Source organism: Engraulis encrasicolus, chromosome 1 (genome assembly GCF_034702125.1).
Source record: "Engraulis encrasicolus isolate BLACKSEA-1 chromosome 1, IST_EnEncr_1.0, whole genome shotgun sequence".
Lineage (NCBI taxonomy): Eukaryota > Metazoa > Chordata > Actinopteri > Clupeiformes > Engraulidae > Engraulis > Engraulis encrasicolus.
Window position 1 is genome coordinate 43623154 of NC_085857.1, and position 27310 is coordinate 43650463.

A 27310-nucleotide genomic window follows, 5' to 3' on the forward strand; every position below is an offset into this window, starting at 1 on the left:
GACAAAGGCAGTGCACTGTAGGTGGGTGGATGGGTGGGAGGGAAAGAATTCAAATTCACTTCTTTTCACTTCTCGCCTTGCTTTAAATAACAAAAAAAAACAAAACAGGGTACACACAAAAACAGGGTGTATTGTACAGAGACAAAAAGGAAGTGAAACTCCAGTTCATTATTTTCTGACAATGCATGATTATTATAATAAAGCCAGATGAGTTTCTTTTCTGTGTTGTCCTCCAGGAAACTCTTTTGTGTGTAGGACATGAATACATTGATGACTTGGTCCTTTATTTTTTTGTTTGTACAGACAAAGAGAGAGAGAGAGAGAGCTGCAGGGTATACTGAAGACAACAACAGTAGATCCGTCAGCATTCAACAGCACACCACAAGGGCTGTGACGGGTCTCTCTGTGGGGGTGAAATTAGGGTGGGGTGGGGTGGGGTGGAGGATGTTTTGGGCAAGACAGAGTAAACATCAGCTACAGACGTAAAGTGTTGATGTGTTCGTTATACCCCACGAGTGTCTTGCGCCAGCGCTGTTTTGGTATGTGCCAGTCCCGTCCAGTCCCACCCACTGCTGTCATTGGACAGTGGTGGACCTACAAGCTCCACCCACTGTTGTCACTGCTGTTATTGGACAGTGGTGGACCAATAAGCCCCACCCACTGTTGTCACTGGGCAGTGGTGGAGTAATAAGCTCCACCCACTGTTGTCACTGCTGTCATAGGACAGTGGTGGAGCAATAAGTCCCACCCACTGTTGTCATTGGACAGTGGTGGACCAATAAGCCCCACACACTGTTGTCATTGGACAGTGGTGGACCAATAAGCCCCACCCACTGTTGTCATTGGACAGTGGTGGACAAATAAGCCCCACCCACTGTAGTCACTGGACAGTGGAGGAGCAGAGAGACCCAGCCACTGTTGTCATTGGACAGTGGTGGAGCAGTGGGTGGGGCATGCATGTCAGTAGGGCTGGCTGGACGTGGATGGGTGGTGGGTGGGCACTGTCCTGTACAACCCTCCACTGATTTCTCCCCCTGGTACCCCTCCCCCACAAAACCCAGGCCATCCAGGAACCCTTTAACACCCTTGGTTCTTCTGCAAGTCATCTTCCACAAAAAAACAAACCCCATGCTGCTACCTGGCCTACCAGCCGGCCACCTTTACCCCCCACTTGGTGAGGTGGCGTAGGGGTTCTCAAGCAAGTACCTGTACCGGTCATAGTGGTCCAGCATGTATTTGGGGGCGTACATGTGCTCCTTGGGGTCCGACGGCGGGTACTCCTGCATGGAGCCGTCGAACCAGCCGCCCGTCCGGATCAGCTCCCGGATGTACCTCAGGTCGCGCTTGTCCTCGTAGTCGCCCCAGCGGGGAAAGTCGCCGTTCTGGGCCGACACCAGCTTCAGGTGGATGCCCTCTGGCGTGAAGCACCACGAGCAGTGCCACCCGGCGAAGTGGAAGGGGCTGCCCAGCGACCACTGCACCAGGATGTGCCCCGTGTCGTTCTCGTACTTGCGGAAGCCGGGCATGGTGTAGTACTCGCGCCGCCTGAGGCGTATGCCGTCGTCGTCGTAGACGTCGCGGAGCATGCCGACGGTGCAGCCCGACACCACCTCCAGCGAGCCCAGCTGCTTCCAGAAGAATCCGTAGAGCGACTTGCGCATGTGGATGGCGAAGGGCTCCGTCCAGCCGTCGAAGAGCTTGAGGAAGAGGACGCCCTCGCGCGCCGGGATCTCGTCGGCGTCGTTGATGATGAACACGTCGTCCGGCCGCAGGCCTATCACCCGGGACATGCCGTTGCGCGTCAGGAACGTGCGCAGGTAGTCGTCGGCGATCCAGCCGTCCTGCCGCCCGCCGTCGGGGAAGTGGTTGAGGAAGACGTAGAGAATCTTGTGTCGGATGTAGTCGTACGTCCCGTTGAGGAGCAAGCGCAGGAAGCGCATGGTGCGCCGGTCGCCGTACGCGGTGAAGTTCGACTCGCAGACCAGGAAGAGGTCGACGGCGTCCGCCAGCTCGTGGAAGCGGACGTGCAGCAGGTCGAACTCGTGGTTGACATTGATGGCGTTGATGACCCGGCGCGGCGTCTCCCGCGGCGTCAGCCGCTCTTTCGTCGGCAAGTTGGAGTGGTAGACCATGGTCGGCACGCCGCAGTAGGGGCCGTGCCAGCCGGGTCGGCACACGCACTTCACCAGCCGCTTGCCGCGCCGGGGCTTGCCCGAGTGCGGCGCCGCTGCTCCCCCACCGGCGGCGGCGGCAGCTACCTGAGCCTGCTGCTGCACGTCGGGACGCTGCTGCAGCTGCTGTGGTTGCTGCTGTTGCTGCTGCTGCAGTTGCTGTTGTAGCTGCTGAGGTTGGAGCTGCTGCTGTTGCAGCATCGGCTGCTGAAGGAGCTGCCGTTGCCCGTGGTTACCAGCCGCAGCGGCACCTGCACCTGCACCTGCACCAGCCGCTGTCGACGGATTATTAGCGGGCGCCTTGTTGTTGTTGTTGGCCTGACTACCAGAGGGGGGCGCCACCTCGGTCCCCTGGCGGAAGCACAGCGCCCCGGCTTTGGTGCGCACGAAGTAGGAGGTGCGGTCGTGGTTCTGGAGCAGGTGGGTGCGGCGGTGCAGGTCGCCCATGACCTGCAGGGGGTCGGGGGTGGGCGGCTTGGTGGGCTCCGGGGGCTCCAGGTCCTCCTCCTCCTCCACCTCCACCACCACCTGGGGCGGCACCCCCTCCTCCTCTCCGCGGTTCTCTGGATAGTGGCGGGCTGATGGGGGGTTGGGGTGCCACGGGGTCACCTTCTGCCGCTCATTTTGCACCTGGTTGGGATGAGAGGATGACAGAATTTAGTCAAACAATTGAAAGGAGAATATACAATGAGGCAGTCGTGGGCAGCTGTGGTCTAGTGGTTAAGGAGGTGGGCTTTGGATCAGAGCGTTGCAGGTTCGACTCCCACCCTGTCTCACTCCATAGTTGGAGTGCCATTCAGCAAGGCACCTGACCCCACACTGCTCCAGGGACTTTAACCAATGCCCTGCACTTAAATATAACAAGTCAAGCAATAAGCAAGTCGCTTTGAATGAAAGCGTGAGCTAAGTCTGATGTAATAGTAATAGTAACAATGACATATCTATCTACGTAGTTGATGGGGGTACGTTGAGGGGTTTAACCCATTTTAGCCTAAGCCCTTTTTGGGAAAAGGTGCCTTCTCCCTATTAAAACATAAATATCTCAGCCTCCGAAGCACATAAAAACATAAAATAAGTTGCATTTAAAAGCTAGAACCTTCATTTTGCACTAGAATTTTTTTTCTGCTCTAACTTAACCACATTTTTAATAAAACAGCTCAAATATCAAGAACCTGAATGCAGCGTATATGTCGCTCCAGGACACAATGGGTTAAATTGGGTCAGACCTGAGCCCCCCGCCAGGGCTGCTGCTGTTTTGGAGGCGCTGAGCATAACTGGTCAGGAGAACCCCCTCATTATCAAATCATAATTATAATTTTATAATTTCATAATTTTAAAGTCCCCAACTTTGGGGGCAAAGTGGCTGAGGCCCTAAGCGTTCTGCTTACTCTGCTTATGACTAGCGGCAGACCTGAGCCCCAGCATATAATCTCATGGTGAATTATGATGATGGATCAAAATCAGTTTTTCACACATTGCTCGACTCCAGACCACAGCTCCACTACATACTGCAACACATCTCAAATTGACACGCCAAACTCGTAAAGCTCACATCCACATAAAAAACTGAAAAATAAATAAAATCTCAAATTAAACAGTAAATGAAGAAATACACAATACATGGTAACTATGTACAACTTCATCACAACAAATAATACAATATAATATTGTGCATGCTGCTGTGTTAAATGTCAGAGAAGAGATATTTGAGTGGCGAATCAGTATACCATACTTAGATTTTATTTCTTTGCAGGCCAGCAGCAGTATTCAAGGTACTATGTGTTACCAGGTAATTTGAGAACGAAGGTCCACCTTTTTTGCATACCAGAGTAAATGATCCAACCTGTTCTCCAAAATACCTACTTTCTAAATAATTTGACCGCCAATTGCGAAGCTGGAAATAGAAGACTGAAATGGCTTCATGCCTTCACAATAACAAAGCCACAGGGCTTTAAAATTAAAATTAAAAATGAATACCTGCTCTACCACATCAGCACACCCCAGGTCACAAATACCGCAGCTGTAGTTTGAAAGGTTTACATAACCAAGTAACGGACTAAGCACTGCTGAGATAAGGTCACAGATATCTTTTTTTCACAGACATTCTTCTATTAAAAGATTTACCATGTACAATTATTACATTACATTACATTACATTACATTGTACCCTAAGTTGCTTTTGTTAAAAACTGTCTGCCAAATGCAATCGAGGACATAATCAGAGCCAACACATCACTAGCAGATACGAAGTGCACAGGAAAAATACAAGTGCAGGTGGACAGTAGGGTTACAGTAGGTTTTTTTTTTGTACAACCCAAAATAATTCAGCACACCTGCTTTCTGTAACTTCCCCAAACACCCTCACCCCACCCCAGGTCACAAATACTGCCTTTTTGCAGTATTACCCAAGGTTTACGGTCCTCCATTTTGAATACGGCTCCCTCTATTAACGTTGAGGAGTAAGGACTTTTTCCCAGTTCTTCTAGAATGTTACTGGAACACTCTACAGCTCCCATAGAAGTCTGTGTTAAAAATCTCGCAAAGTCCTTGTGACACCATAAAGAGAACTCAACATTTTGGCAAAATTCTAATCACATATTTGGAATGGTACTCCTCAAAGGGTTAAAAAGGTTTACCGCTTACAGTAACCGCTTACCTATTCACACTATTGCCTTCAGGGAAAAGGTACCGCAGTATCCCAAGCAAAACCACACGATCTAGGGACAGTACCTACCCACAAGCCATCCGACACATAAATACGCACTAGCACTTTACAGCTACTCCACTACCTGGCCTTCCTACCTCCTTTGTTACTTTGCACAATGTTACTACTGTTTCTGTACATACCATGCACTTTAAATATTCCATTGCACTTTTCTATGTCTCCAATGTTTTGTATGCCATTCCCTGTTTATTTATTTGTGTACCCCACCCCCCCACCCTGTTTTTCTTTTATACCCCCCTCCCCAGTTTTGTGTCTTTTGTTTGTGTTGATGTGTGAGCACACCAAGCAACATTCCTAACAATTGTATTTTTATACTGTTGATATGGCTAAATAAACTTGAAACTAGAAACTTGAAAGTAGTCAGAGGTGTTAAAAGTAGAAGTAAATGCATGGTGTAAGTACAACACTAGCACCATATTACATAGAAGCTGTTAAACAATTTACTGCATTGTACCTAATGAGGTAGATAAGCTGTGTTGTTGTTACTGAAAAACACTAAAAACCTGGGTCAGCTGATTGTACGACAAGTACACAGGTCTACTGGTTACTCAGATAGGTCACCTGCATTGGAAGGAAGCAGTGTTTCTTTTTCTCACTTTTACTTTTGACACCTCTGCTAGTAAGGTCAGCACACCAACCCACTCCACACCAGACCACAGACGCTGTCTATAATTTGCAGTCTTACCTGAGTGGTTTCCGTATCCCTATGCGGGTAACAGATAACTTACTCGAAAAGGTTTTAACAGTCAAAATAACACAGGTGACTTATCTGTAAGTCACTACACCAACCCACTCCACAACAGATCACAGACGTTGCCTATTAAATACAGACATAAAAATAGGATTTGCAATCCTACCTGAGTGGCTTCCGGATCCCTATGCGGGGGCTCCTCCGGTCTCACCCAGGGCCTGGGCATCCCCGGGTCCTCCCCAGCCTCCATAACCACCAGCCCCAGGCCCAGACCCCCACCGCCGCCCCCTCTGCCTCTGCCAGCACCGCCCCCTCCTGCATCTAAGGCCACCCCGGCCCTCGTACCCAGGCCCGCGAGGAGTCCTCCTCCACCCACCACCATGTCCTCCTCCTCCTCCTCCTCCTCGTCCTCCTCCATGCCCATGGCTGCCGGGGGCCTGGTGTCCGAGGGACGGAGGAGCGACGCCGGCGGCGGGCCCGCCTCAGGCACGGCGCTGGCCAGCGGCGTAGCCCTCTCCTTCCAGAAGAAGCCGGTGACCATGATGAAGGACTTGATGTTGGGGTAGGGCGCCGAGAGCTCGCGCAGCAGCGAGACGTAGTGCAGCGCCTTGTAGTAGTGCAGGAAGGAGATGACGCACAGGCCCACTGTGCAAAGCAAGAACACCCTGTGACGTCGCATTTTCATCCTGCAGAGACAGAGGAGACAGAAAAGAAGAGGCAGAGTTCAAATAGTTTTCTAAAAAAGTTTTTCTTTCACTGGCATTTAAGATGCATTTTCATCCTGCAGAGACAGAGGAGACAGAAAAGAAGAGGCAGAGTTAAAATAGTTTTCTAAAAAAGTTTTTCTTTCATTGGCATTTAAGAACACCCTGTGACGTTGCATTTTCATCCTGCAGAGACAGAAGAGACAGAAAAGTATTTTAACTCTGCCTCTTCTTTTCTAAAAAAGTTTTTGGTAACACTTTACTTAAAGACAACATTATAAGCGCATTTATAACAAATTATAATGCACATTATAATTACTTACAACGTATTATGACTACACTAATGATGCTTCATGATGCTTTATATTAACAGTTATGAATAACTATGAATCTAGCTTATAATGCTTTATAAATCCAAGGGTGTCATGAGTGTTCATGACTGACTATAAACTACAGGCTTCCTGATGGGGCTAATAGTACATTATGAGTACCTAAACCCCTCTATGCAGCACAGACCTGGATGATAAACTGTCATAAGGGCTCATATGATGCTATAATGTTTCATGTGAGATCATAAGTCGTCAATGTGTGCTCTAAGTAAAGTGAAGTTCATATAGATGCATCTATAATGCACTGTATAATGCACATCTATAATGCATCATAATGTACTGTAAGCCCCATCAGGCAGCCAGTAGTTTATATCCTGTCATGAGCAATCATAATACCCTTGGATTTATAAAGTATTATAAGCTACATTCATGGTTATGCATTACTGTTAACATAAAGCATCATGAAACATCATCGGTGTAGTCGTAATGCTTTGTAAGTAATTATAATGTGCATTATAATTTGTTATAAATGCGCTCATAATGCGCTATAGATATGGGCTTCATAGAAAGTGTTACCAAGTTTTTCTTTCATTGGTATTTAAGAACACCCTGTGATATGGCATTTTCATCCTGCAGGAAGAGACAGAAAAGAAGAAGCAGAACAATGAGTTAACACAAGTTTTTTCTTTCACTATGCATTTAAGAACACCCTGTGACGATGCAGAAAGAAACAGAAAAGAAGAAGCGCAGGAGAATAAAGTTAAAATACGTTTTTCTTTCATTGGCATTTAAGAACACCGTGTGACGCCGCATTTTCATCCCAGAGGAAGAAAGAGAATGAGGGAGAAGAGAATGAAGAAAAGAGAGTTTATAGAACACAATAAGTTTTTTCTTTCATTGACGTGATGCTTTGCCCACCGTGCAAAGCAAAAACACCCTGTGACGACATACAGTATATTTATCCTGGAGGAGGAAGGGGAAAGAAAAACAGGCTTATTTTTGAGGCAAATCAATTATACGGCACTAATCCAAATCAAGAACACCTTGTGACATTGTATTTTCACCCAAGAGGCGAAAGAGAAAGAGGAGGCAGAAAAATAAATTAAAAACACGTTTTTCTTTCATTGACATTGTATAAACAGATCCACCATGACAAAAACAAGAACACCCTGTGATGTTGCATTTTCATCCTGGCGGAGAAAGAAGAAAGAAAAAGACAGACAGGGAGTGAATGTGTAAAAATACTCTATGTCTTTTCTGACATGACACATGCCTGTGTGCACTGGGCAGAGCTAGGGCACCCAGTGACGTCATATTGTAATGCTGTAGGAGGGGAGAAGAAAGACACCAGGAAAATGTGATGGAATATTGCTTTCATTTAGATCAGTGTTTCTCAACAGGGGTGCCGGGGCACCCTGGGGTGCCGCGGAAACGTGTCTGATAAATAAATTATGTAATATAATACATATTAATTTAGTTAATGCTAGTCAGTGGAATCTTTCATCTGCTATTTACGCACAATAAAGTAAATACTGTATAGGTCACCCCAGTCAGCTGCAACTTCAAACGTAGGTCGTGTGACGTCTCCAAATGTGTTACTTTTCTAAGCTTGTGTGGTATCGGATGCGATGCCATGTTACGGCTTGTTGGTTTGGGGTGCCTTGAAATTTTTCATGAATTGAAAGGGTGCCTCGCCTAAAAAAGGTTGAGAAACACTGATTTAGATGACTCACAGGCCCATTGTGTAAAGCAAGAACACCCTATGGTGTCGGAGAGAGAGAGAGAGAAGGGGACACGGGGGGGTGATGAAAAATGTGTGTTGAAATCAGTGTCTTTCATTCAAACTCGCAACTGCATTGCAAAAGTGGAGACGTGCAAAGAAAATATTTGTTCAAATTTAAGTTTGAATAAAAGAACTTCTTCTGAGAAAATGCAGTCTACTATGCAACAAGGAGCCTTGGGTACTATTATCATTCCTGACTACAGACTTCAGAGTTTCTCTTGACCAGAAAACTTTACTTATTATCCAGATCAAACTAAAATGGTACTCCTGATTCAAGTAAGATCAAAGCTTCAATCAGCCAGTAATGAAGCCAGGTCAGCTCAATTTCAGCATCCGCCCACAATCAGACCGACAAGACAGACCAACTGAAAACTGGATCAAATCCAGTTAGCCGGTGAAGCGCTAGCTAGGCAGATGGGCGGGAAACGCTGACTCAGTGATTACCCCAGTAACCTTTGACCTTCCCTGGGCAAACCTGGCCTGGCACAAGGCACGGATGGATGGATGGATGGATTATTCCAGATGATACAATTGCAAGTATGCCACCGCCACACACCACTCCACACCACTCCTACAGGGAGCACTTGAGGTAGCCGATCTTAGGAGGAGGAGGAAACCTGATGGTGCATACATGGGAAACATTCAAACCTGGCTCTTCACATCATGCCACAGCTATGCACAGGCCAGCAGACAGGGTCGGGGGGGTGGGAGACGGACGACAAAGGGGTATGTTGTCCCAGGCCCAGGGAGATAGGGGCCCCAGAATTGGGTCCCCATTACATAGTATATATGGTAAGGGGCCCTTTCAGATTACTTTTGTCCTGGGCCCAGCAAAGGCTGTCAGAGGCCCTGGCTACAAACACCACTCCTTTGAGGTTTATTTCCTATCAAGCTGATCCTCATGATGAAGAATGAAGAGGAAGTCATGATCATAATCATGATAATAGTGAGTGGCAGTACTGATTGCATGCATGCATAGGGCACATTCACCCTTTCTCCTCTTCTCCACTCTCCTCACTAAGAAGCCCTTTGAGGAGTTGAGTAGAGCGAGGGTGACACTATGTATCCCATGCGTGCCATCAGCACTGCACCGGCATCATCATCATCATGACCTCCTTATACGCTTCCCTCTGCAGCTCTTTGTCATCTGCATGACATCCTGAGGTTCCCTCCCCAGGAAGTTAAAACTCAAAGGGCTCCTCCAAAGTACATGGGACACGCCCACTGACCCTCGCCTCACTCCTTTCCAGCTTCATTATATCCATCGTAATGCCTTGGACTCGAGGTTACCAGATTAGACTAATGATTTCCCAGCCCAAAAAAGTGCTCAAAACCCACCTGGAAGCACTAGTTGCTGCCCAATTTGAACTAAATTCCATTGATTTCTATGGCTATAAATCTGCAGAAAAAACTGCCCAAATGTCCTTGCTGGCCTTTTTCATCCACAGCTGGTCATCCTAAGCAGCCCAATTGGGCAGGAAACCAACCAAATATGGCAACACTGCCTAGGACATGCCGTCTCACCATTCCTAGGGTTGGTCTAGTTAAGTGTTTCTCAACGAGGGTGGTACAGCCCCCCAGGGGGCATTGGAGATCTCTAGGGCTAGGGGGGCGTTGAGAAGGATACAGCTGAGAGGTGGCGGTGCTTAGTTGCTATTGGGGGCCATTATCCATTTCATTTTTTAATACTAAGGGGGGCGTTTTCAGTCTTATGATGATGTCAAGGTGGCGTTGGGAAGCTTGTGAAGAGGCCAAGTGGACATTTCTTCAAAAAAAGGTTGAGAACCGCTGGTCTAGTTTACTAGGCTACGCCACTCCGATGAGAAGACCCTTGAGACCTGGGGAGGGACCCTTGATGAATATGAGCTGATTGCCTGCATGGGACACATTCATCCACATTCACCCAGGGAAGCCGACATGGGGGGACAAAGGGGTCAGCTGTCCCGGGCCCAGGGAGAGAGAGAGAGGGCCCAAAAATGGTCCAATATTACATAAGGTGGGGGGGATCCCTTTCAGAGGACCTTGTCCCGGGCCCAGCTGCACCTGTCAGCAGCCCTGCGATTCACCACTCAAGTTCCTTCTCCAAGCAGCGCTTTGAGACCTCCTCCCATTCCCAGGGAGGGACTATAAGAAGGTCATGATGATGATGAGGAGGATGACTGTGCAGCTGAGCTGATTACATTGCACGAAGCACTCCACTCCACAGTTTAAAGTCTGTGCTGTGATGCCTCACCCTCACTAGGCTTCGTCAGATAAACTCTAAACGCACAAATACACTGGCCGAGGCGAGCGATGGAAGTAATTGGCTTTGTATTAAAGGGCCGTACACACACGTCGCTGCTAGTTACTCGCTCAGCGGATGAAGTCAATAGAATGTCTACGTGTTCCAGCGAGTCTCGCTGGCGAGTAGGTGAGGAGAGTACAAGCGATGCGATGTGGGCGGGTTCCGAGATAATTTTTTCCGAAATTATTTTATCTTCGAGCGACGCGAGTTAAGCGAGTAACCAATTGGAATGCAGAATACAGATTATTGAAAGGTGACGTTGCCCCTGTGGTGTTCTGACCACCCAACTTCTGCACGCCATCACACTTTGGTTAAAAGTGTTGAGGAGAATACATTCAGTGTACACCATCAAAGGCTCATATGCATGGTTGTGCACAGCACACGATCAACGTTAAACAGCGTAGGCCTACATTTTGTTTCGTACGGACGTTATTGGCGCGGACAGCGGGAACCATGACAACCAGTAAACAAAATCACCCAGAGCGAGTGGCAAGTAGGCGAGTGAGCAAGTAGCGAGTAAATAGCAGCGACGTGTGTGTACGGCCCTTAAGTCGGGCGACTAGGCGACTAGTCTAGAGGCGATTCACGTGACGAGATCGACAGTTTGCAGTTGAACTCTTGGGAATATTTAGCAAATTAGCTATGATGCGGTTCGGCGACAGCCGCCACAAGCAATGGGAACGTTGGAATGCTTGCTTTCTGCTTTTAACGGACATACTTTACTTAGTTGCTTCAATCGCTCGCATCGCTCTTGCTGCACAAAAGCGATTCTCTGTCGCTTGAATCTCGCCACGGCCGGTCTATTCGCCCGGTTAGTATATGCGAAGGGTCACTCCGATTGGCTCCTACTGTACCTTCAAAAACACGCAGTTCCACCTACTGTAGATGGGAAACCTGAATGTGAGTCCAGAGGACAAAATGCAAAAATATCTTTTTTACTCAGATTTCCAGTCATTAATCTCATAAATACTACACATTTCCTGATAAGAACTGTGGCTGTTATTGTCAAGTTCTTTGGGCGTTTAGTTTTTCCACCATGACAGACAGACAGAAGGACAGTGTGTGTATGTGTGTGTATGCGTGTGTGTGCGCCTATCTGTCTGTCTGTCTGTCTGTCTGCCTGTCTGCCTGCCACCCCTGCACAACATGGGCTGTCTCACATCACAATCAGAAAAGTGCAATCTGGCATCGGTCACGAGCAAGAATCGAGGACAAGAGAAGAATGTGGTTAGTGTGGCTGGACTGGAGGTGACCTCTGGCTTGTTTTTGTGCTTGTTTGCGCAATGCTGAGCAGCACTTTCGTTCCCATGGACACTTGCTACCGGAGAGGAGAGGGGGATAAAGCAGAGGAACAAGGGGTGAAGTGCGTGTGTGTGTGTGTGCGTGTGTGTGTGTCTGTGCGTGCAGGGGTGCCGACAGGGGACAAAGGGGACAGTCGTCCCAGACCCATTGAGAGAGGGGGCCCAGAATTGCGTCCTCATTACATTGTATGTATTGGGCTGGGGGCCCTTTCAGATGACTTTGTCCGGGGCCCAGCCAAAGTTGTCAGCGGCCCTGCGTGCGTGCATGCGTATGAGGGCTGTGCCTCATGTACACTGTATGCTTTGTACTCTGTACATTGTGTGTTTTTGATTATGTCCTTTTTTTATATATAAGTCCCTTTGGATAAAAGTGTCTGCTAAATGTACCGTTATGTAATGTAATGGTGTGTGTGTGTGTGTGTGTGTGTGTGTGTGTGTGTGTGTGTGTGTGTGTGTGTGTGTGTGTGTGCGGTGACCTTACAGATAAGAAAATGCAGAGGTAATATGTGTTTTCTTAGTAGCGTTTAGGTCTGGCTCGGCTCCCTCTATTAAGAGACCTGCTGGGTTTCAGTCCAGGGGCCTAATGCAGCACTTGGCTACACGGCAACTGTTAATGTTTCCTCCTTCACTGTGTGTGTGTGTGTGTGTGCGCGTGTGTGTGTGTGTGTGTGTGTGTGTGATAAGCGATATAATGGAACATTATGCTAATATAGTTGTCTTATGATTAATGTCCGTCTCTTTGTTTGTGTAGGTGTACATATGAACACACGCACTGTATGTGAACATTGCTGTATGTGTGTGTGTGTTTGTTTGTGTGAGTGTGTGTGTGTGTGTGTGTTTGTTTGTGTGAGTGTGTGTGTACTGTGTACCATTGAGAGTATATCTCAATGAAGTGTACATTATGCATGCATGCGTGCGTGTGCATGTTGAGGATGGGAGTGGGCGAAAGGGAGTGAAAGCCATAAAAAACGAGTGCAGTAGTTTTCATAAGTGGACTTCCCCCTTCAAGAATCATATCCCTTTTGTCTTTATTATACACACTTTCACTTTGCTCCCCCACCCTTTATTTTCTCACGCATGCATGCATGTACACGTACAGTATGCATGCACGCACACATGCACACACACACGCTCCTGCACGCATGAACGCACGCACACGCCTGCACGCACACACGCACGCACGCACGCACAGTGTGTGCATGTTTTCATTTCGGTATTTGTGCAAGTTTTCATTTCTTCCTGCTTCCCTTTGTTGGCACTCTAAATATACTTCCCTCCCTCTCTAGGCCTTATCTCACTCTGCACAGCCACAGCCATGTGGGCCCTTTGCAGCAAACAGCAGCATGGCATACACTGAGGAGAGAGAGGAGAGGAAAGAGAGAGAGAGAGAGAGAGAGAGAGAGAGAGAGAGAGAGAGAGAGAGAGAGAGAGAGAGAGAGAGAGAGAGAGATTTAAAGATAGAGACAGAATGAGTGAAAGAAAGGAAGTGATCAAATAAAAAGAAAGAGATGGAGAGATCTACACACTGAAAAAGAAAGCAGGAGAGAGAGAGAGAGAGAGAGAGAGAGAGAGAGAGAGAGAGAGAGAGAGAGAGAGAGAGAGAGAGAGAGAGATTTAAAGATAGACACAGAATGAGTGAAAGAAAGGAAGATGGAGAGATCTACACACTGAAAAAGAGAAAGAAAGCAGGGCAGAGAGAGAGAGAGAGAGAGAGAGAGAGAGAGAGAGAGAGAGAGAGAGAGAGAGAGAGAGAGAGAGAGAGAGAGAGAGAGAGACTCTGCGGGGTCAGTAATAATCTTCTGCGAGGTGAGATAAAATACAAAGAATATGCTGAGCAGAGGGTAGAGTAACCAGGCCCCGAGGTCACTGACGAGAGAGGGTGTGTTAGTGTGTGTGCGCACGTGAATGTGTGTGTGTGTGTGTGTGGGGTGATCTGAGGACGGCTCCAGCTGCCCCAGGGAAGAGTCATCAGAGAGGCGCTCAGCACTATAAAGAGAGGAGCGATCTGATCTCTCTCTCTCTCTCTCTCTCTCTCTCTCTCTCTCCCTCTCTCTCTCTAAGATTTCACTGCCTTACACAGCGGCCCATTGTGTGCAGCTCTTACACGCCCAAATGTGTGTTCGGAGAGATGATGTAATCGCATTTTGTGAATTGTGAGCAATCACGATTGTCAGTTTGAAGTGTTTATGGTGTGTTTGTGTGTGTGTGTGTGTGTGTGTGTGTGTGTGTGTGTGTGTGTGTGTGTGTGTGTGTGTGTGTGTGTTTTTTTTTCTAAAAAGGTGAGTATAAGCAGGAAATAAATGTCACTGATGATGCAAGGTACATGGGTAGGCCTTTTCTAGGCCAGAACTTGTTTAAAGGAAAATAATAAAGTTAACCTGAGTCAGGGATTGCTGGTTTGCAGGGCAAAACATTAAACTGGAACAACAGAACACAAGTGAAGGCAGACAGCGGTGCACAGATGAGCAACTTTTCAGAAGTGGTGTCTTGTTGTCGATATGGCCTGTACCTGCCAAACAGGGGTGCATTTCTCGAAAGCATAGTTGTTAGCAGTTAGCAAATTGGGTAGTTGCCAAAGGGAAATTGGATTGCAACCAACAAAGTAGCTCCCGTAGTTAGCAACTACGCTTTCGAGAAATGCACGCCAGAGCTCCAAAGCCAGTAGAGAGCTCTGTAGTAGCACTCTACCCATACAGAAAAAACGGTTAAGAACTTAAAAGAATTATTAATGTAACATTTATTTTCCATGTATGATTTACGCCCCTTTTGGTGTTTTCTCATACAGAATTATTAAATGAACAAAACATTGTATGAAGCATATAAAGAAAGATTGTATAATACACATTATTTGTAAATGCCATGTGCAATTTCCACTTCATTCATACTAGTTTCACCTAATAATAATTCTGTATAAGAAAATGGGCCACTTTCAGGAGAAAATGTACCAAAAAAATATATGGCCATTTTCACTGTCATACAAAACGTGTGTATGATTTTACAATATCCTTTCCATATGGTTTAACATGGTATGGGTTTGGGTTTGGCCTATGTTAACAGGCTACTGGTAGCTCATTTTGATGAAGCAGCCCAAACAGCGGCGGCAGGTGCTACTGAGCGCTCACTCACTCACGTGGATCATGTCAAACATTAGACATTAATACAAGGTGGCTCTTACAGGGAACGCGCTGTAGAAAAATAAAACAGGGGACCTGTTGAAAGATCAGCAATATACTGTATGTTTATACTTTTTATTAGGGCCATAGTAAGCACGAGCCCATGTCATTCTCCACTTACCACTCGTATGAAATTCTTGTGAGAGTGTTAAGACCCATCTTTAGGACACACACTGTTTATATTCATTGGGCAATGCTGAGGAGTGCTCCAAGTCATTATGCCCATATAAAATTCTTGTGAAAATTATAAGACAAAGCTTTATTTGTCCCTTCAGTTGCTGTACTTCGTCACCTTTCAGTCTTATCAGCCTGTGACCACACTGTAATCTTTTGCCAACAAGGAAATGAGACGAACAAAGACTACTCGTACAAACCTCCTTCTCGCTGCACTCATTTTAAAGAGAGTCGTCCGTTACCAAGAGACTCACATAGTTTGACTTTCCAGTCCATGGAGATATCTCCAGTGGTAAACAAACAGAGACAGGGGGGTGCATTCCAATATGCGACCTTGCGTCCTCCACTTGGGCTTGTGGCCTCACGTTTTGCTGATGCCCCGCCTCCGTGGAGAAAACAACTTAGTTTCCCCACTGTTAGCCTAGCCAAAACAATTTTTAGGGGACTATTCTTCATTTACCATCCTGTTTGAAAATGAGAAAATGACTTGAAATATGATGCTGTTGTCAGTGATGTCATCACGGCGCATTACTTCCTGGTACGAGGACACAAGCACAAGTGGAGGACGCAAGGTCGCATATCGGAACGCACTCAGGAAGGCTCATTTGTGCATGCACAGAGGTTTATTCCACACACCCTCCCACACCCACAGTCTAGTCTAAGGCAACATGACTGGGCAGGCATGGAGAGATGGAGGATGGTGGCTGTTTGACACACTAGTGAGGGACAAAAGAACCATCATTAGACATGCTCTGTGTGTGTGTGTGTGTGTGTGTGTGTGTGTGTGTGCGTGTGTGTGTGTGTGTGTGTGTGTGTGTGTGTGTGTGTGTATTCCTGAAGCATCCCACCCAGAGTGGCTCTCTCCCAACTAATGACTGTTGCTTGGTGGTGCTTGAAGCTGTGACTGGTTGACATTATAGTTGGGCAGAGAGAGAGAGAGAGAGAGAGAGAGAGAGAGAGAGAGAGAGAGAGAGAGAGAGAGAGAGAGAGAGAGAGAGAGAGAGAGAGAGAGCTGAGAGCAAGGCGGAAGTGAAGTGGGCAACACATAAAAGCATTGTGGGTGACCATGGGAGCAGTGAAAAAAGGGGGCGGGTGGTGGTGGTGGTGGTGGTGGTGATGGTGGGGTGGTGTGCAAAACGTGAAGCCAAATGCAGTTCAATACAATTAGGGCCTCACTAACGCCAGGCCAAAACGTTTCTATGCGCTCACCACACACAAACATTTGCTGGCACACATTAGCTTGTCAGGAGGTTTTTTTTTGGGCTTGGGTGGATGGGGTGAACTTTTTCTTTCCGTTTCGATACTGGTGCTGCTAAGGCACAAACACAAACACTGAAACAAACACAATGACTTCTCCTCATGTGCGGCATATAACTGCGCGTCAACAAAAGCAGGGGTGAGCTGAGCGGGGTGAAGTGCACTTTTTCTTTCCGTTTCAGTGTTGGTGCTACGGCACAAGCACAAACACGCACGGATGTCTACTTAACTCACACACTCAGTCTGCATACAATTCCGAGTCGACAGGGTTAATGTCTCTCTTTCTGTCTCTCTCTCTGACATTCTCTAGGTCGTGACCCATTTACAAAGAATGCGTCAACAGAAAACAACAATTACCACAAACACTATTCTGCGCTTGTAAATGCCGCGTCTACAGAGGCACAATTGCCTTTTTTTATTTTTAAATAACAGATTCGCTCGCCCTTTGCAAGACTACAGGGTGGTATGAAGGTCACCTTTAGAGGAAAAAAAGGTCTGATGGAGGCACAGATTCAATTCTAATTATTATTGTGCTAAAGAGCGTCCCCTTAGTGAGTGCAGAGCCCAGTGTTGCCAGATTGGGTGGCTACCCGCCCAATTGGGCTGCTTGGGATAGCCGTCTGCGGGTAAAAACGGGGAAAAATTGGCCATTTGGCGTTTTTTTCAGCAGTTTTATGCCCATAGAAACCAATGCAATTTGTTGAAATTGGGCAGAATTTAGCGGCTCCAGGCGCTTTTTTGTGCACATTTTGGGGCGGGATGTGATCAGACACATCTGGCAACACTGGCAGAGCTCGTTCTGCCTTTTCACCCACAGCCCTGTCTGACGTCTCCCATATCCCTGAATGGGCAGTTTGGGTGTAACCCAACACACTTGCTGCGCTGCGCAGAGCTGTTTTCTGTGTGCTGTGCTGTGTCTGTGCTGCAACATTGGGACACTTCGCTTCCTCCATTGTGCTATAGTGTGAATACACACTGCTGCACTATGACCAATGGCCAAAGCAGGCAGGGGAAACATACAGAGCAGCACATTGTGTGTTGCTTCTGCTCACATCAGGTTATCAGGACAGTTTTCCACGTCTCCCAAGATGCATTTTCAGACTGCAAAATCAGGAATTTCTGACTGGTCAGGAAAATAAAATGTAAAAATAATCATGTATATTGAACATACACAAGTCTTGCCCAGTCTTGCACTTAAGGCTATATGTCTGAATGGGTATTGTATAGGTACTCTCGGTGTAATGTATGTATACTGTCTATGTCCACACCTAGAGTCTAGAGTCTGTCTGCATGGGAAAGTAAGAAACGCAATTTCAATTCTTTGTATGATCAGCGCATGTAAAGAAATTGACAATAAAAACGACTTGACTTGACTTGACACAAGCAGTATATTGAATAGGAGTGTGCCGTGTACTGCAACATTAGAGCCACCTCATCTCCTCTACTGTACTTCATGTGAATAATACGCAAGACTATGACTGGTCAAGGGAGGCAGGAGAAATCCACAGAGTACATTGTGTTTTGCACATTCTCACGTCAGGATATCAATGTACGAAATGCAGTATACACTGTGTACAGTATACATATATTGTATATCGCATACTGTACTGTATACGTAAACTGTTTATTGTATACACATTGCAGTTTAATGAAATGCGGTTAATTCCCCCATCCTTCCATTTCCCATACACCGCAATATACAATGACATCCAGATTCCCAGCATTCCCTGTGTTTTTGGCTTGTTGCCATGCCCTCCTCCCCCACGGGGGCGTCCGTCCTATCCTGGGGAGCCTTGCCTATTGTCTTTGCCTGCCTGCCTGCCCATAGCCCCTAACGAGAGATTTCCTTTATTTGAGCCTGTTTGTCAACGCCGGGGCCTGACTTAGCAAAGTTTATCTAGTTCATCTATAGGCAGCGAAAGTTGCAGTGGTTGCACAACGCTACGGGGGCTATCTGGTAGGGGTTAAAGCAACACAGAGTTGTTGCTACCCAGCAATTTGGACATGGAATTGTCTCATTCAAACCACAGAGAGACACTTTCTCCTACAAATGTACTACACCTAGCAAATTTGAACACCAAATTGAATATTGGGAAAAAAATGAGGTTTGAAAAGCTTCTTAGCTTTCGTCAGGCCTTTCGTGGGGTTATAAAGGCGCACCTTTTTCTTTTTGCGGTTCTATCAGGGCTCTAAATTAACACCAGCCAATGAAATTTCAGTTTGGCTGGTAGAAAAGACCAACTTACTAGCCACTTTGACCCATTAGTGACTGTATGTTTGGCTAGTAAGACAAACATCTACTAGCCATTTTGGCTGGTAAAGAAAAAAAAGTTAATTTAGAGCGCTGGGTTCGATATTCTATTCTATTAATACAATGTGATAGCGAGTGGCTTCCTTGCACTAGGTCCAGCTGCTGCAATTTGAATACATACACCTAATGGCCCGGGACCAAAGAGCAGAGAGAGACGGGGGACGATATATAGAGTGGTGGGTGGGAAGAGAGGGTGCTAACTAAGTGCCTGTGAATAATTCAGACCTGGATTTTGAAGAATGGGAGAAAAGGTGGCGAGACGTACTGTTGCGGCGCTGAAAGACTCCTTTAGCGGCACAGTGGGAAGGGGAAAATGCGCGCCACTTTCATCAATAATGGAGGCAAGAGCTGCGGTTCCCCAGGTTAGAGTTGGTGACGGGGTGGGTGTGGTGGTGATGATGATGATGGTGGTCAGTGCTGCTGAAAGCTTTCGTCTGGGCCAGGACAAAGACATCTGAAAGGGCCCCAAACCCAATCAATGCAATGTAATGAGGATCCAATTCTGGGCCCCCTCTGTCCCTGGGCCCAGGAACAAGTGACCCCTTTGTCCCCCCCCCCCTGTCAGCTTCCCTGATGCTGGTAATGGTGGTGGTCGTGGTGGTTTGTGTCAATGAGCGGCGGTTATTCCACATACTCAGTGAGCCACTTCTAGAGCCGTAGCCAGGCTACCAGCAGGACATGGATCAGCTCCCAGAGCAGAGAGAGAGACACCGAGAAATTTATATTTATCCATATTTATATTTACTGTATGTGCTTTGCTGTTCTGTGTCTTGACTCTTGACCATTGTATGCATTTGATGCTGGGGATATGCCACAAAAAATCCTATCGACTATGTCGACATGGCAATAAACTTCTTGAACTTGAGACAGAGAAGGCTAGCCAGGCTACCACACACTACCCTCAGATGCTCACTTGGGCAAGCATAATAGAGAACGGCTTTTACCACACTCACCACTACACTCATCATAATAACTCCCATCAAGTTAGCAGAGGATTCTTCAAAGAGACTTTCAATATAAGACACAAATAAGACGGCAGATAGGCAAACAGTCGCAGTGCAGACAATGGCTGAAAGTACTATAGAGGTGAAAGCGAAAGTGAAAGCCCAACTGGGAAACTCCAACTCCCATTGTCATTGTGACACAGTACTCCACAGCGCACAAGTGTTCACTGCACACTGCATACAACGAAATTGCATTTATGCCTCACCCGTGCAAGGGGGCGCCCCCCAATGGCGCCCCAAGGGAGCAGAGCGGCGGGACGGTACCATGCTCAGGGTACCTCAGTCATGGAGGAGGATTGGGGGGGGGGGCACTGATTAATTACTCCCCCCACCAACCTGGCGGGTCAGGAGTCAAACCGACAACCTTTGGCCTACAAGTCTGACGCCCTAACCGCTTACCCATGGTGAGGTTATGGAAAGAGAAACTCTCCTGGGAAACATTTAAGGGACTTCAAAACCTTCTTGAAAGTTGAGAGAGGTATGACCCTCATCATGGGGCTATATTTGACTAACCGTACCAGACTCAACTCGGGCCCCCCCCCCCGACCCCCAGCAGCAGCAGCAGTTCCATTCCCATTCCCATTCCTCGTCCCTCTCTGGATGACATTCCTCATGATGTGTGGCTTTGTAACGGCCAAGCCCCCCAGGTAGTGCTCAGCTGTGCGGCAAATTAAAACACAGATCGGGCCCAGATGTGGTGGGGCCTTCTGAATGTCCCATTACCCGGAAAACCTGCCCTGCACCACTGTGTTTGTGTGTGTGTGTGTGTGTGTGTGTGTGTGTGTGTGTGTGTGTGTGTGTGTGTGTGTGTGTGTGTGTGTGTGGATGTGCTGTGCGCGTGTGCTGTGTTGTGATTGTTGTGTTGTGTTTGTCAGAGTTTATTCATTCGTTTGTTAGTCAGTTAGTTATCCCTCATCAGCGCCAAGAGCAGTGGAGCGTGGAGGGCGATGGCAGACAGCTGGGTACAATACTTCCTGCTGGGACGTTTCCAGCTGGGTGTCAGGTATTTCCCCTGGGGAAGAGGTACAGGGCATCCACTCAAAAGAGATTTGATTTGTGGAAGTGCACCGTCGGAATGTTTTGACAATGGAGGTTCTAAAGAATCTTGGGCTCCATAGACTATACAGTAATGTGGAATTTTAGAGTATTGCATTGTTGTAGAATACAGTATCCTTTTTTTCGTTCCTATAATGTTTGAAAACTCACACATTTAAAAGGTGAACAGACAACAGCAGTCTGGGGTACCTGTAGTGTGCCGCAAAAATCAAATCCCATCGTCCTTTAAAGTCCTTCTTAAAGTCCTGAAGGGCAGTTCATCTCCCGCCCATTTTGTCATGTCTTCATTGTCCTTGTCATCTCTGACAGCTGGTGACAGAGGCAGATATAGAGATGTATCCGCTAAACCAGTACTCATTTAACATTGACAGTGTTTGTTTTTTTTCTTCTTTCCTTCCTGGAAGGAGTGTGCTCAGCTCTCGTGTCCCCATGCTAAAGAGCCGCTTGCTAGTGTGTAATTAGCGCTAAAGTGATATTTAGTCTAAGGACTGTGTGGATTCCACTAATAGCTGGCTGTGCACACAGAGGGGAGGTTTTTTTTTTGTGAACGGACTCCTTGCAATTATCGCCCTGTTCTACCTCGATGTGCTGTCTAGACAGCTACCGTAAGTGACACGCGACCACATCAAACACATGCATCTTGGGTGGATGGAATTGGGAGGGAAAAAAAAGGTGGGAATCTGCTGACGCTTTGAAATCTATACGCGCATATAAAACAAACACTTTCTCACCTCATCTAACCTGCAATTACAGTGCACTTTAGGTAATCAAATCGTAAACAGGATACTCAAAGGTTGCTGACTCTGTGTGTGCGAGCGCTGTGTGTGTGTGTGTGTGTGTGTGTGTGTGTGTGTGTGTGTGTGTGTGTGTGTGTATATGTGTTGCGAACATTTGGTAGGCAAATCACCAAAAGGTCACCTCCTCCTCCAGCCGTCAATATGGCCTACCTGTCCAGTTGTGCTATGTGAGCTCATTTTGACAAAGCAGCGCATATCGGCAGAACACCCCCACCTCTCTCCCTCTCTCTCTTTTTTCTCTCTCTCTCTCCCTCTCCCCCAGTGGCTTACAGGAAGGAAACTGTAACCCAAGAGCAACGGTCACCTAAAAGTCCAAAACAAGGAAGAAAAAAAAGTCACAGATAAACACTGAGTGCCTTACCAAACCATTACATTGGAGTGCAGTCAGTGCAGTCATTTCACCATGTAGCAAGAACGTCCTCAATCATGGTTTGACATGGTTTTTTGTCTGTTTCTTTGTCCACATTATGGCGTAATGAGCCTCACTGATGTCATTGGCAGCGTCATTAAGGGGACATTTTTATATGTACTCTGACATTATACAGTAAAGGCTCTTCTATAAATGTGCAAGTTAACATACAGACAGTTTTATATAAGTAAAGTGGACAAATGTATATGTACATAGAGAAAATAGGTTTAAGGACACTTTGTTAAGCATCTAAAAATGTATGTAATATATGGGATTTGATGGCACTTTTAATTTGAGTCTGCTTGTGTTGCCAGCGTGTGCCTGTGTAACCTGGGGCTTTAATAGACTTCTACACTTATCTTTATTGGCCTGCTGCTGAGAGCGTGCAATATAAAGCTGCCACAGGCCTCTGCTTTCCGCAGCTCTGGTCATCGACAACCTCCAGGGACCACGCTGATTACGGCAATCATTACAGTGGCAGCACGATGACACATGTACTGTGCATGTACAAAAAAGGAAGACGTAAAACAAAATCAGCATCCTACAGCAGTGATTCCCTACCAGGAGTACAAGTAAACATACCACTAGGGTGGAGAACCTATGTTTTGAGGGTCATTTAGCCTTAGACAGCCCCTGATATAATTTTAATGTTAGGCAGTTTCACATGAAATATGGCATGTTTTGTAATAGAATCTTAGAAATAATTAAGTTTTATTTTCAGGGGACCTAGTGAAGATGGGGTCTGTTGTAACGGTGGCCACTTTCAATATACTATAGTCTTAAAGTGCAGGGAGGAAATCCTGGTCTGTGTTCATAGTACGGCCCTTAGAAGACTAAATACAATTTGAAGTGTCCCCTCGAATGAAAACCCCCACCCCTGCAAACCCCTGGGTACGCAAACACACTGTAGGCAGTGCATGGAAACATGTAATAATCAAAAATGTATGGAGCATATAGTATCATTGGGAAGCCATACAGAGCTAGAAGGAGGGGGCGCTCATTGCATGACAAAAACTATTTGGGGGGTGCGCACAAAAAGTTGGGAAACATTCCCCTACAGCTTCATTGTAATTTGTAAACTGCAACCATTATAGGTCAGTGCTTTGCTTTCTTAAACTTTTATCACAAGGTAGGGGGAAATAATGGAGATTGATAACCTTTGGGCAAGATGGCGGACATTGCCGAGAGAGATGTGTGACAGATGAGAGAAAACACAGCGAAAAACACAAGATATCCTCATACCAACACTCCTCCCTGCTGACTTCACCTCCCCAAAGCCGCCACAGTGAAACTTTAGATAAGGCCTCACTCAGCAACTGAAACCTACATCTGAAAAGCCAACTGACCAGAACACTCAATCAACAAGGTGAGAATGACTTACAACACCCTGGGTGGTGCTGGTGGTGGTGCCTGTTTGATGTGACGGCTTGTGAGTGTGTGTGTGAGTGCTACAGGATGCTCAGGAGTTGTATATGTGTGTGTGTGCGTGGGGATGTCTGTGTATAAATGCAGTGAGAGGTGTGTGTGTGTAGATGTGTGCGTGTGTGCGCTTGTGTCTGTGTGCTTGTGCCTGAGAGGCATGTCTAACCGATCCCTCACACACCAGGAAGAAGAGGGGGCGAGGGGCCCCACACAGGAACAGGCCTTGCTCTTGCCACTGAGGGCAGCTAGCTTAGCGGTGGCAAATGCACCGGGCCGGATTAATGCAAAGGCTAGATATGGCTGCAACCTAGGGCCCCCCCCACCTATCAGGGGGCCTCTGATTGGAAAAAAGTGACATTTTGACCCAATTCAACTTTGAAAAATGTATTTATTGTGTTCAGTACAGTTGGTAGACACGTTGCCCTCAATTCCTACCTCTTAATTATGAGATTGTCTATGTAATTTTCCTGCATAATTTGCCTTTCAGGAGGTCCCACAACAAACTGTAGCCTAGGGGCCCCGGGCTATGTTAATCCGGCCCTGCAAATGTGTGTCTGCTGGGATGGGGAAGATGAAAGGCGCTATTTGGGGGGGGGGGGGTGGGGGGGGGGGGGGGGGGGGGGGGGGGGGGGGGGGGGGGGGGGGGGGGGGGGGGGGGGGGGGTTTGGGGGGAGATGTGCCGGCCGGCGCTAATCCTGTTATATAAGCCTCCTACAGCGCACAGAAAACCTGGGCTGAGGTGCATTTCTCAAAAGACAAGTTGTTAGTCTGTTAACAACTTCGGTAGTTGCCAATGGGAAAATGCATTGAAAACAAGAAAGTAGCTAATGTAGTAAGCAACTTTGGTTTCGAGAAATGCACCCCTGAACAGAGCAACGAAACACCAGGAATAAGCTGTTGTCTATCTGTGCTGCTGCTGAGGGAAACTATTCAAATCTGGGGTGCGTTTCCCGAAAGAGTAGTTGTTACCTAGTTAGCAACTTGAGTAGTAAGTTGGCAATGGGAAATTGCATTACGAACAGCAAAGTAGCTAATGAAGTTAGCAACTATGGTTTTGAGAAATGCACCCCTGCACTGATAATAGGCTCCCTTAAAATTAAGATGCATCAATCCAAGCATGAACAGGTTTTCAACAGTCTTACTAATGTCTACGTGGGGAAGTTACACATGTGGCGTTTTTGTCCGTAAGCCCCAGATAACTAACAGTAAATCATATTCTGATTTATTTAGGGTGTATGGCAAACAGACAAGACATTTGTGCCTAAAGCCATCTTCAGCGTCTGCTGTGGGAAAGACAAAGGCAAACAAACATGGCTTCCCACCATCCCTACCGTACAAGAGGGAAAAAAAACACAATAGTGGACACTTCACAGCTATCGCAGCTTCTGAACTACCAAACAGAGGTAAGAAGGAGCTGTTATTTTTCAATGAGAAATAAACACAGTGGAGCATAGACAAGCAAACATAGCATCCAACTGGCCCTACTGTACGAGAGAAGAGCAAGTAGCGGACCCTGCCCAGTCTTTCCCAGCGGCCATACCAACACAACACAGCACAGCAGAGCACAGCCAGACACAGAGACAAGCAAACATGGCTTCCCCACTGAGAATAGACTACCCCTATGGGAGAACTACAACACAGTCGAGTCTCTTCCCAGTCTCTCTCCCAGCGGCCCTGTGCTGTGAGAGTGGGATGATATTAAAATAAATCATGTATGAGCACTGAGCACCGGGGGGCTTTTTTCTGGTGGTGGTGGGGGCAAAATAATAATCAAAATTAAAGCCTCCTCCTCCTCTGCATGCGTACGCCGATGACCTTTTCACTCTTCGGCTCCACTGTACACACAGTCAGGGCCGCTGACAGTTTTTGCTGGGCCCAGGGCAAAGTCATCTGAAAGGGCCCCCTACCCAATTCACACAATGTAATGGGGACCCCCTACCTCCCTGGGCTCAGGACAACGTAACCCTTTGCCAACCCCTGTCGGCGGGCCTGCACACAGTACATTTTGCAGTGTTACTTCAACACTCCGAGAGTCAATATTAAACCTCCTAGAGTGTATTGGGCCCCACAGTACTCTCCATGTGTTGAATCAACACTGAATTTTTTACTGTACTGCATGTGACGTGATGGGGCAAGGATGGACAGTCGACCACGGGGTCACGTTGCAAATGGAGCTGGAGCTTTTACATGATATAATTTCATTTCAAATGGCTTGCAAATTGTATTTGCGCGCGTCACTGAGGGCACCACACACACACAGAGAGAGAGAGAGAGAGAGAGAGAGAGAGAGAGAGAGAGAGAGAGAGAGAGAGAGAGAGAGAGAGAGAGAGAGAGAGAGAGAGAGAGAGAGAGAGAGAGAGAGAGAGAGAGAGAGAGAGGAGAGATTGCAGGGAGCAGATTTGCATTACTAAACTAGAAAAGTGAGCTCTTTGAGAGGACAGCCATCTTTGAGTGTTGTCAGGACTGGAGAGAGAGAGAGAGAGAGAGAGAGAGAGAGAGAGAGAGAGAGAGAGAGAGAGAGAGAGAGAGAGAGAGAGAGAGAGAGAGAGAGAGAGAGAGAGAGAGAGAGAGAGAGAGAGAGAGAGAGAGAGCGAGAGAGAGAGAGAGATCAGGGTTTATTGCTAAGGTGGCCACCTTGACAAGAGACACAGATAAAGATTTCATAGTGTACTTTCTAAATCTGCTTAACCAAAAAATATATACTTTTAACGCCCCACCACCTTGACTAACAAAAAGTCTGCGGGAAACACTGGATACGCACACAAATGAGAGATGCTTAACTAACAAACACTACCCAGAGGTACCAAACTAACATCCGCCAACACATAGCCCTATAACACACAAGAGATGGTGCTTACTGTGACAAACTGCTTGTATAGTTTAACAGTGGTCTCATTTCCTCTCTCTCCCTCATCTCTTGCTCTCGCTTTCTCTTTCGCTCTCATCTCTCTCTCTCAGTCAACACCCCCCCCCCCCCCCTTTCTCCGTCTCTACTTGACACCCGTTTCGGCAGCTGTTTTCTTCCTTCCTCCGTTCGTTCAAAAAGCTTCACTGTATGCGCTCGCTCAACCGTGCTGTAACGATACACACACTTAAGAAGCCGCTGTGCGCTGTACACACACTGTACACACACTGTACACGACCCCTGGTGCCGTCTATCCATGTTTTCTTTTCGTTTTTTTTGGCCCCTGCTTCTTCATCCCTCGTCCCCGAGGCGGCCCACCACCGACCCCTCCACTCCACTAATGGCTCACACATAAGTGGGTCGGTCATGCATCACAGCCGGGAGGACACTGGATGTACACAGTACAGTATGTATGCGGGTAGGGCCATCAAATACAATTTTGGAATAATTATTCAGTATTAAGACATGACACAATGCTATGACATGAAGAGTGACATATACAGACACACACACACACACAAAGAGAGCCTTTCAGTGGGTTCGAGTTGTGGGAGGGGAGGCGAAGACGGATTGTGTGTGGGGTGATGGGGGGGTGGAGGAGGGTTGTGGTGGATGGGTGGGTGTTGGTGGTGGTGCCGGGGTGGGGGGAGTGATTTTTTCTCTTCTCTCTTCTCTCAAACACAGCCGTGCCTTCAGAGCCCAGTGAGAGCAAAAAATGTTTTCTGGAAATGTAAGCAGAATGGCTCCATCCTGGCAGATATACGGCGGTCAACGCGGGTTTCATTTCGGGACGAAAATCAAATGTGCGGCATGG

The 27310-nt window shown here is 47.1% G+C and overlaps 1 protein-coding gene across 4 annotated transcripts in view; it reads right to left on the reverse strand.

Moving 5' to 3' along the window:
* Positions 1 to 263: 263 nt before the first annotated feature.
* Positions 264 to 27310, reverse strand: part of mgat3b (beta-1,4-mannosyl-glycoprotein 4-beta-N-acetylglucosaminyltransferase b) — a 59785-nt gene continuing 32738 nt past the window's right edge. For all 4 annotated transcript variants that reach the window (XM_063203109.1, XM_063203100.1, XM_063203092.1 and 1 more), the window contains 2 exons: positions 5754 to 6273; positions 264 to 2801 (listed from right to left, as the gene is read on the reverse strand). In XM_063203109.1, coding sequence (XP_063059179.1) covers positions 1161 to 2801; positions 5754 to 6272 — 2160 coding nt within the window. In that variant the 5' untranslated portion in view covers position 6273 and the 3' untranslated portion in view covers positions 264 to 1160. The remainder of the gene's footprint in view (positions 2802 to 5753; positions 6274 to 27310) is intronic.